Source organism: Procambarus clarkii, chromosome 74 (assembly GCF_040958095.1).
Source record: "Procambarus clarkii isolate CNS0578487 chromosome 74, FALCON_Pclarkii_2.0, whole genome shotgun sequence".
In the NCBI taxonomy this organism is placed as follows: Eukaryota; Metazoa; Arthropoda; class Malacostraca; order Decapoda; family Cambaridae; genus Procambarus; species Procambarus clarkii.
In genome coordinates, this window is record NC_091223.1 from 12442457 (window position 1) to 12454518 (window position 12062).

At 40.3% G+C, this 12062-nt stretch overlaps 1 protein-coding gene across 1 annotated transcript in view; it reads left to right on the plus strand.

The window, feature by feature from the left end:
* The window catches only part of LOC123767315 (uncharacterized), a 311605-nt gene that overhangs the window by 70562 nt on the left and 228981 nt on the right, over positions 1-12062 (plus strand). Inside the window, exon 2 of the mRNA XM_069312935.1 lies at positions 316-358. Within this exon, the coding sequence (XP_069169036.1) occupies positions 316-358 (43 nt within the window). The remainder of the gene's footprint in view (positions 1-315; positions 359-12062) is intronic.

The following is a 12062-nucleotide window of genomic DNA, read 5'->3' on the forward strand; positions in this document are numbered from 1 at the left end:
CTGTCACATAGAACAATACAGTAAGCGAATATGTAACAGAGATTATTACCTGGCTACTCTTTATTGATCTGGTAACCTGATTCTTACCTTTACTGACTTGTAATGTGACTCACATCGCGGTCATCACCCAAGATCAAACCAGATTACCAGATCACATTTATTGAACAGGTATAAGCATCATTTTTTGACCAGGTAATCTGACGCTCAGCTTTATTGACCAGGTGATCTGACTCTCAATTTTATTGATATTTGTATACTTATATTTATCCATCCTCTGTCTCTTTATATTATATATTAAATGTAGCTTTCTTTCAGGGCTTGGCTGTCCCAGCCTGGGTGATGCTGGTTGTCCTGCCAGGTAAGTTGAACGTTGTTTCAACAACTTTTCACGATTTGACACGTGTATAATTCCATGTTGTTTGGTCTAACCAGAAGCATACGAACCTCGGTATCCCTCCTACCCAGATCTATAATTTCTCTATCATTTTCGTCTGTGAGCGTGACCGTCTGAAATTTTACGCTATGTCTCTATTTCACTCGCGTGTTTCTGTCTTGTGTCCTAGTGTTGCTACGGCCAGAATTGTGACTTCACCATACTTGATATGAAACACAAATGAAGAATTAATACCTAGAATTGTGGCTTTAAGACACTTTTTTTGAGGCATTTTAAGGCACTTTGAGGTACTTTGAGGTACTTTGTGGCACTTTGAGGCACTTTGAGGCACTTTGAGGCACCTTTAGGCACTTTAAGGCACTTTGAGGCACTTTAAGGCACTTTGAGGCCCTTTGAGGCACTTTGATGCACTTTGAGGCCCTTTGAGGCACTTAAGGGACTTTAAGATGAAAACAAAGTAGAGGCATCAACGTGATCAAGTTTTGCAGTGCGCATAATTGCTGCTTCACGACCACTGCCTCAAGGCACCAAAGAAGCACCGAGGCAGCATCTTGGTGTGTCCGCTGTTGCCTCCACTAGTGCAATAAGACGAAGCACAAGATGAACTAGCGGACAAAAACGGCCGTAGAAGGAGGCAATAAGCCGTCGAAGACAAGCGATGAAGAAGGAACTTAAATTCCCTCCATGATATCAAGACTCGTTATATTCTTTCCTTATTGCAATTTTTTGTTCTTATTTCTTTGCTTAATTTAAATTCTCTTGCTCCAATTGTTGACCAGACCACACACTAGAAGGTGAAGGGACGACGACGTTTCGGTCCGTCCTGGACCATTCTCAAGTCGATTGTCTGAGAATGTCTCACAATCGACTTGAGAATGGTCCAGGACGGACTTGAAACGTCGTCGTCCCTTCACCTTCTAGTGTGTGGTCTGGTCAACATACTTTAGCCTCGTTATTGTGACTCATCGCCTTGCTTCCAATCGACCACTTACGAAGTCAAATTTATTTTATTGTAATTATGTTTTTATCATTATTGTTACTGATATTTTTTTCTGAATATTCATAGTGAGGTTAGTGCACAAAAAAATCACATTAACGTGATGAATGAATGAGGAAATCAAAGAGTGCCATGAAGAGGGTTCGAACCTGCACACCGGGGTACTCATACGTACACGCCTTAAACCACTTAGCCACGATCTGCTACAAACGTTATGAAACTTAGAATTCCACTGTATGCTCTAGGATTCCTGAAGCATCTTCTGGTCCCAAATCAGGGTTTTTTCACGTTACCCGCATACACTATATACTACACCACAGCCAGAGTGTAAGCTGGATATGTGTAAAACGCTAATTGGGGATCAGAAGATGCCTCAGGAAACCTACAGGATTCAGTTCAATTCCAGATTACATTACTTTTGTAGCATATCGTGGCCTAGTGGTTAATGGTATGTGCTTGTGAGTAACCGGTGTGCAGGTTAGATATTTTCCTCATGATCCCTACTGATTTCCTCATTTTTACAATTATTATTATTATTTTAATTATTATATACACATTTCGCAGCAAAGCCTCACTCTAAAACAAGCAGCTCTCTCTGACTTTTGATATGAAATTACTTCATAATATATCTCAATCTAAATTGGCATTCACGAAGAATAATAATTAATGATACATGATTCTGACAATCATGAACTAATTCATATAGCATAAGAGCTATATTATTATATTAAAATTGTTGTTTTATTTGTCCATGAGCTGTAGGAATATCTCAGGGATGTTGTAAGGCTGGTTAAACAAAAATGTAGATACTCGTGGCAATATCTGCTTAAGCGAATACATGATAGCATAAACATTTAGTATTCAGTGACGATAAGCTTAACTTTATTATTAAGTTCTATTGAATCAAATTAAAGTAATGTACTAGTTACTGTGATAATTATGGCCAATAAGGAGGCATATATAAACCTGTAAGCGCTTCCATCCCTTCTCCATCATTACTGCATCTCTCCATCCCCATTACTGCATCTCTCCATCCCCATTACTGCATCTCTCCATCCCCATTACTGCATCTCTCCATCCCCATTACTGCATCTCTCCATCCCCATTACTGCATCTCTCCATCCCCATTACTGCATCTCTCCATCCCCATTACCAGCATCCACCCGATTCCCCATGAATCCAACTCCCTGCTCCCATACAAACCCTCTACATCCCTATTACCCTCTTCTTATCACTCCCTCTCCTACCTGATTCCTCCCTCCCCTACACCCAAACCCCATCTTCGTCAACCCAAATCCACCCTACTCCCCCTACAAAGGATTAAATACCAGCAGAAAACAAAAGCTAAATAATATGAGTAGCAAGTAAGGGAATGAGATAATTAGAATAATAATCTTATTGTCGGAAATAAACCAGAAATTATTCAAATTGCAAGAGAAATTATCATACATGTTATTGCAAATTTACGAGGATTTAATACATAATTGGTTTAATTTACGACAAAGCCATTATGAACATTTTTAGTGAATGGTTAAGGAATCTACAGTTTACATTAAAGAATGGAAGGACATATTTACACATATTTAATGTGATAAGATATATGAAAAACAGACGAGGAACAAGAACGTGTTAGAAGAATATACATCTAGCAAAGCCGTTTTAAACGAAAGATTTGTAAAGTAATATAACAGCAAGAAAGGGAGTGAGAGACAGAGAAAGAGAGAGAAAGATACAGAGAGGAGAGGCAATACGAAGACATGTTCCCAGGTGTAAACTGAGGTCGAAACCCTGGGAATCAATTCAGATTTTTACAAATATTATATAGACCCCCAGAAAATGCATCTTGACATAGAATATGTTGGTGACGGTAATCGACTCTGGCGCAGAAATCCCCTTTCAATCCGTTTTTCAGGTAACTTAGATTTAACTTTGAGACAAAGTTTCAGTCACGCTGTTAAGCTTGTGGGTTAAGACGACTAAAGACAGAGGCTTAAATAACCACACTTGGTGCTATGTTGTGTTAAGTGTTTCGTCGGGAAAATTGAATGCTGTGACTTCTTTTGGGGTTCATGCAATAGATAAACACTTCTTTAATTACGAAGATGTTCTTTATCTCCGAATTGGGATGCTTTCATTCTCGTAAGCTAAACATGTAGAAACATTCTTAGAATGGGAAACTAAGATCAATGCACAAGGAAATCATTGTAGTGATGTATATGGTAAAATGTTGGGAGAGTTAGAGGCTAAGTCCTCTAACTAACTCTAACTAAGGCTAAGGTCTGAGGCTCCTAGGACACTGGGAGATCCCTGCTCTGGTCTAAGGATTTGTTCAACAAAGATAAAGATTAATTAGATCTTTTCCACTGTGAGCGCTACGTTCAAAACTTTCCATTGCTCTGAAACTAATTATTACTTGCACAATAAAGTTCATAATTACTTTGCCCTTAGAAAAATCTTTAACCTAAGCATACTTAACTAGAACGATATAACCCAAAAAACACTGGGTATATAATATCTAATTAACTCCCTTTATACAAACTAAGAAAATATTGCATTTTCAAACACCGGCTTCAGTAATATGACAAACGCTAAACCCCTTTTGACACTTTTTCTTAAACCTCCTTAATACAGAAAATATTACATTGTGACATTTTTTTCTCAAATCGTGCTTAATGGCTGTAGTAAGTTTGCATTTTCTCAATCACATGGAAGAGGTGGAAGGGGAATATTCGATGATCCTGTGTGGATTACTTTGTGATGACAGCGTTACAAAGGTGCTTAGTCAGGGAGATAGTGAACTCTAATTCAATGATTTAGTGTCGTTGTGTCTAGAGGCAAATTTCCTGTATATGCTTGGTCGTATTTTGTGTGTACGTATTTTTCAACACTCCAAAGCATTATCTCCGCTTACTTATAAGGCAAAGAGAACGAGATCACCGCCAGAGACGTACAAATTTCTCACCGAAGGCATATTTCTACTTCCTACAACCTGTGTTATAAATTAAAAAGTGAAACTTCGAAACGCGAGGTGTTATAACAAGGCGATAAAGCAGACACATGAACGCCAGGACGCAAGAGCAGCCAAAGAGGAAGAAAAAACACCTTTCTCTTATATGTTTCACATCTCGGGAGAACTAGTACTGTTAACGGCTTATTGAGCAACGGGTAAAAAATAAGAAATATGTGAAAATGTATTGTGACTTTTTTTATGAGGGGTTTTCCTCGCAAATTTCGAAGATTTATCAACCTGGGCACTCAATGGAAAAAATATATATAGCCTTCAAGGTACGGACCATTGGAATTTACGAGCAATAACTCTGGGTATTGATTCCTCGTTGGATTTCTTCGTTGACTGACTATATAGCCATAAACCATATTTAACTTGAGAAGCCAACACCATCACGAACATTAATATACCCTACTACTTACTGCACTACTACGACTACCGCCACTACTACCACCAGTACCATTGCCAGTTCCACTACCACTACCATTGCTTTCTCAATTAGTAACACTGTAATATGCTAAACTCGCAAGATAGTGATCAATCCATTAACATTAAGACAGTTCCATCTCTCAGTTTGTGTATAAGACTTTTGTCTATCGTGTCTAACCACTTGGATTGACGGTACACCGATGATCTTGCTTCATGCAGATCGGCGTTCAATCCCCGATTATACAAGTGGCTGGGCACCATTCCTTTCCTCCGTCCCATCCCAAATTTTTCTCTTAATATCCTATCCTAGTGTAATAGTCGTAATGGCTTAGCGTTTTCCCCTGATAATTAATTACTTAGTTCACCATGGTCCTGTCGGTAGTGTGGCTGAGAAGTTCATGGAACGGGGGGTTCGATTCCATGGTATGAATCTCTGGAGTGGTACTGAGGTCCTCAACAGGACCTTGGTACCACTCCGAGGACCACTCCACAGGACCAAACTAAAGTAACCAAACTATATTCACCAAGAAGAGACTGTCTACGCATTCCTCTATTCGTGTGTTATTGCTTTTAAAGTTCATTTAATCATATTATTTGTTCTTCAGGTGCCTTTATTCATGTTATTCTTCATCAGGTTCCGTTATTCACGTCTTTGTTTTAATGCTGTTATTAGATTTGCTTTATGATAGAAGCTATGGATTCATTTTTACAGTTTCATTCAAATTATTGTGGAAAATTGTCATTACAAAAGTACCAGACTCATTTATAATATACATAATTATTTATACGTGATATAAACAATAATATTCTAAACAGCAATTAACGTTTTGATCTGACAGCACTTAAAGAAAAAATTATTTCTTCACTCAAGTATAAAATATCAACGAATATTAAAGAAGTTTATTTCCTTTTCGATCTAAAAGAATTAAAATATAAAAAAAACTTCGTCTAATGAGCACTATATTTAATTAAAATGTAATTATATTTGATCGAACAGAAATAAAATTATTTATTGTTGCTCTACGGAATCACTTTTGTTTTTAATTTTGTTTAAATACTTTATCTAACTGAATTAAAATATAATGTAATTCCTTTTATGCATGATGTAATTTGCTTCCAAATTTTAATTCATTCATATCGTGCTCAAATTGCTATTATTACAATGTTTTACTTTTTCATACGATACAATGATATTAAATAAAAATATATAGGATTTTCGTCTGTACAATTCTTTGTCTTTTGATATTAAAATAGGATTTTGTCCCACATTTCCTTGTGACTGGAGTGAAAATATTATTGGAAAAAATATTTTATTATAAATTTGTGTGCATATTTGTGAGTTCTCTACCAAGAACATTCCATCCCACAAATTCCTGTTCTATTCCGTTTTCATTCCTCTTCTTGGTCTATGTTATCTTTCCCCCTTCCTCTCTCTCTACACTCCTGATAGCTTTCACACTCTGTCTCCTATCTCCCATTGCCCTCTTTCCTTAATTATCACCTTCTTGTTTCTCTTGCATGTTTCCAACCACTTCTTGCATATTATCTCCTTCTTTCATGGTTTTCTTTCTTTCTCTTTCGTCCTCACTATCTCTATCCCCCTATGGCTTCCCCTGTCTTTTTTTTCATTGTTTTCCTCTCTGTCTCCTTATCTGACTCTCTCTCTCCTACCTCCCTCATCGTCTGTCTCCTTTTCCTCGCTTTCTTTATCTGCCTCCATCTCTCCGTCTCTCTCATCTCCTCCACGCATGTTGAACAACTATATTGCATCCCTCCAGCTTCTCTGTCTTAGCCTCGTGTACATAGACGAGTTCAGAATTTATATTATGATATTTTCTCAAAATGCATGTAATTTTTTTTGAGAGGGAGAAAGAGAGACAGAGAGTGACAGAGAGACATAAAGAGAGACAGAGATAGATCATGAGACAGAGAGAAAGAGAGAGTGAGAGAAAGAGAAAATACGTGTAGGTTAAGATGATAGTGACTCTGTATGTATTTATAAAAAAAAATATGTATAGAGAATGTATAAGTAGTTCAGAAAATCTTTAGGCAGACTCGACGCATTGTTTAAGTGTACACGAATATCTACCGTGGACAGAGGAAAAGAGGAATAATAATAATAAGAGGAGGAGGAAAAAGAGTTCTTGAATGCTGAAAGTAGAGCATGGAATACTAAACAAGTGAAAAAAAAAAGCCTGGACAATTCCGGAACATGTGACAAGGAACGCCTGGTTGAAGGAGAATGTTGAACGTGGCCCCCGCCCGTTGGAAGCTCCAGCTGAAATAAATCTTTGTTTACATTCCGCGACACAAAAGATTCACTTGTAAACATAATTACCTCAGAGTAAGCCCGCCTGCCTCGGTTCATTACAAGAATCTAAAAAATACTTCGTTTTCTGCCTGCCAGCCTCCTGTACAGAAATTTCAAAGCATATTTACTGCGGAAGCAAATTGGCTGCAAGTGAATAGGTCAGCAACAGTGACTAATATGACCTGCAATAGCGGCTCAACAGTTGCAACGGTGACTAAATACTGATTTGCAACCGGGTCTATTCACTTGCCTGCAGGGTGCTCTTTCAGTTCTTGAACATGGCCTGAATGGTGTCTGTATATTTCCTAAAGTAAACAATATACATTCTGAAGAGACCTGCACTGCATAGAGCTCTGAATCAATGTATGCAATGTTCCACAGGTGTATAAGACTCTTGGAGCAGTATATACAACTCTGAAACAGTGCATACGACTCTTGTAGCAGTATATACAGCTCTGGAACAGTGTGTATGGAATATATAAATCAAAAACTTTATTTATAAATGGTTGTTCATTTATAAATGAGTTTACAAAAAAATCTGCAAATGATATGTCATTATTATGCCTGTTTCTTATGTAAAACACTAAATTAGTATAATTATGTACTGAAAGGGCCTAACCAATGCTTTTATACCTTACAAGAAGCCGCTCATGCCGAGCATAGAGCCTACACAGACCCTGTACAAGACGTAGAATGATTAAAGAGAGCGTGCATGATGATTTCGCAGGATCTCTTCGGTAGTGTTCAGAATGTTCAGAATTAGTGTTCAGAGACATCCTGGATAAAAGATCGTGCATCGCCTACAAACCTAGATATATCTAGGTGACTACAACTCACATAGTAAATAAAAAAACGGTATACTCTTAAAAAAAACTGATTTCAATCCCCATGCATTTCTAAAACAGTTAGATAAAAATATAAGTCTGGACCAAACCACACACTAGAAAGTGAAGGGACGACGACGTTTCGGTCCGTCCTGGACCATTCTCAAGTCGATTGTGTCATTCAAGTCATTCAAGTCATTCATCTAAAGTCATTTTCACAATCGACTTGAGAATGGTCCAGGACGGACCGAAACGTCGTCATCCATTCACTTTCTAGTGTGTGGTCTGGTCAACATATTGCAGCCACGTTATTGTGACTCCTCGTCTGCATGTAAGTCTGAACATCAAGTGTCGTGGGAGATCAACATCATCCACCCGTGTCAATTCCTTACATCATAACTCGTCAACACAGAAGACACATGCCTATTCTGTGAGTATTTTAGAAAACTCACCAACTAATTTCTCAACTCATAACTTCTCTACTACCTCAATCCATCAGTCCACACAACAGGTGCCACAGATGGTCGTTCCCTTTACACTAATAGAGCAATTAAGAACCTCGTTTCATGCAAATTATGGAGCTTGTTTGGGCAATAGGTTGGAAAGGAAAACATCTGGTCACTTAAACAATTCGAACATCATGCAAATAACTGGCTAATAACACAAAATAGAATACGATAAATTTTGATACATGCCAACACAGTGGCTGCAGACACCTGGAGTGCCAAGGGCAGAGTTACAGCTTCCAGCACCCCAGTAATTATGTATAAACAATGACATACAATAATTATAAAAACTAAATTAAATAAATAAATAAATAAATAATAATAGAAGCAAGACCACTCCACCAGCTGAGCACTCCACCAGCTGAGCACTCCACCAGCTGAGCACTCCACCAGCTGAGCACTCCACCAGCTGAGCACTCCAGCACCTGAGCACTCCACCACCTGAGCACTCCAGCACCTGAGCACTCCAGCACCTGAGCACTCCACCACCTGAGCACTCCACCACCTGAGCACTCCACCACCTGAGCACTCCACCACCTGAGCACTCCACCACCTGAGCACTCCACCACCTGAGCACTCCAGCACCTGAGCACTCCAGCACCTGAGCACTCCTGCACCTGAGCACTCCAGCACCTGAGCACTCCTGCACCTGAGCACTCCTGCACCTGAGCACTCCTGCACCTGAGCACTCCTGCACCTGAGCACTCCAGCACCTGAGCACTCCTGCACCTGAGCACTCCAGCACCTGAGCACTCCACCACCTGAGCACTCCAGCACCTGAGCACTCCAGCACCTGAGCACTCCAGCACCTGAGCACTCCAGCACCTGAGCACTCCTGCACCTGAGCACTCCAGCACCTGAGCACTCCAGCACCTGAGCACTCCAGCACCTGAGCACTCCTGCACCTGAGCACTCCAGCACCTGAGCACTCCAGCACCTGAGCACTCCAGCACCTGAGCACTCCAGCACCTGAGCACTCCACCACCTGAGCACTCCTGCACCTGAGCACTCCAGCACCTGAGCACTCCAGCACCTGAGCACTCCAGCACCTGAGCACTCCACCAGCTGAGCACTCCAGCACCTGAGCACTCCAGCACCTGAGCACTCCAGCACCTGAGCACTCCTGCACCTGAGCACTCCTGCACCTGAGCACTCCTGCACCTGAGCACTCCTGCACCTGAGCACTCCAGCACCTGAGCACTCCTGCACCTGAGCACTCCTGCACCTGAGCACTCCTGCACCTGAGCACTCCAGCACCTGAGCACTCCTGCACCTGAGCACTCCTGCACCTGAGCACTCCAGCACCTGAGCACTCCTGCACCTGAGCACTCCTGCACCTGAGCACTCCAGCACCTGAGCACTCCTGCACCTGAGCACTCCTGCACCTGAGCACTCCTGCACCTGAGCACTCCAGCACCTGAGCACTCCAGCACCTGAGCACTCCACCACCTGAGCACTCCAGCACCTGAGCACTCCTGCACCTGAGCACTCCTGCACCTGAGCACTCCACCACCTGAGCACTCCACCACCTGAGCACTCCAGCACCTGAGCACTCCAGCACCTGAGCACTCCAGCACCTGAGCACTCCACCACCTGAGCACTCCACCACCTGAGCACTCCACCACCTGAGCACTCCAGCACCTGAGCACTCCAGCACCTGAGCCCCCTCACCATTATAGCTCTTCACCATCTAAGCCCTTCACATTCTGTCTGTCCCATCTTCTGTTCTCCTCAGCTTCTAAGTTGTTGTTGTTTTAGATTTAGTTACTCAGAACAAAATGTCCATGTAGCACGGGCTATGGTGAGCCCAGCTTCTGAATATTCTTCTGACTAAGTACCTCACCATCTAAACACCCCCACTACCTCACCATCTGAGACCTCAACTATCTGTGTGCATCACCATCCTAAGAAACATGGAAAATAATTTTTGTTGCCCTTTAGATCATGTAAAATGACTATATCTTCAAGACAATCAGTTGAAAATCCATCCCTAATGGCTCATAAAAATCCTGTTTTTGGGGGAGTTATCGGCCGGCCGAGTCTGATGCCAAAACTGCCCAGGAAATTTTTATATCAGACGCGGCTGATCTCTATTCTGATGAAGGTAATTACAATTCACTTTGCCGTGAAATCTAGTTTAGTTTGGGCAATCAGAGAGCTTCATTTGTTTGGGACGTAGAAAATGGAGGCTAAGGTGCAGATAAAATGGTCAAATATCTAAATATAATTACTTCAATTTATATAATATATATATATATATATATATATATATATATATATATATATATATATATATATGCAATTATTATATAATTGCATATATATATAATTAATTATATATATTTGCAATTTTCATGAAGTCTGAAATCGGTGCGGTGTTTTCCGTAGAATTATTTGACTTTTATTAAATTCATTATAATAAAGAGGTTAAGGCTTCGGAGAAAGACCGAGGAAAGGAAACGGGCGAGATGGTGGATGTTGGAAGAGAGTAGTGGAGAAAGCGGAGCAGGAGGAGGAGAAAGGTGGAGAGAGGGAAGAGAGGATACAAAAACTGTACCACTACAAAAGCAGTTCAACTGTAGCTATACAAAAGTTCTATCACTATATCAAGCTGTTAACTGTAGCTTTTACAAAAACTGCATCACTAGCCAGGCTTTTTAGCTGTAGCTTTACAAAAAATCCTGTTGCTACCCAGGCTGTCTACCATGACTCGTGGAACATAAAAATACGCCTTACTCTGACCCTAATACACCCGCATGTAATAGATCCCTCAGGGAGTCATTATCTTGACTATTTCTTTGCAAGTTTTTACACCGACAGCAAGCACGAACTGAAGTATATTATGTGGTACATTGCTGTAGGAAGTTTAATCTTTCTATTTATATGAGAGAGAGAGAGAGAGAGAGAGAGAGAGAGAGAGAGAGAGAGAGAGAGAGAGAGAGAGAGAGAGAGAGAGAGAGAGAGAGAGAGAGAGAGACCCAGTTTGCTTGCTTCTCTATTAATCATTTTATTATTTATTCATATTTTCTTTATATACTATGTGTAAATTGGGTCTGGATCTTCAGGAAGAACCTTGGGAAATCAAGGTTCTGGATGAGTCTTATGGTTTTTTGGGTTTTGGTGTCTACCTTGCGAACCAGTGATGATGTTTGTGAAATACGTAATCACTGGAGCTGATGAAGTCTAGCTTGGTCTCTGTGTCTGACATCTGTATTATCTGTATTTTGTTGAGGAAAGTGTGGAGCATATTATGTGGAATTCTAATCTCCTGATTTGTGTGTGTGTGTGTGTGTGTGTGTGTGTGTGTGTGTGTGTGTGTGTGTGTGTGTGTGTGTGTGTGTGTGTTGTGTGTGTTTAGTTCATTGACCCATGAACCCTTACTTTTTTCTTTCGCCTTTCTCCTCGCTTAATTTTGTATTTACCTGACCTTGAGAACGAACCTTGTAGGTTCGAAACGTTGTGTAAATTATAATAAGTAAAATAAATTATATATACAGTTTAATGTTTATTAGTTTAGTCTACCTCGAATAAATATGACATTTCTAGAACTCTTCTTCCAATTAAAAAAAAATGCAAGAGAACTAGTCAAAGGGA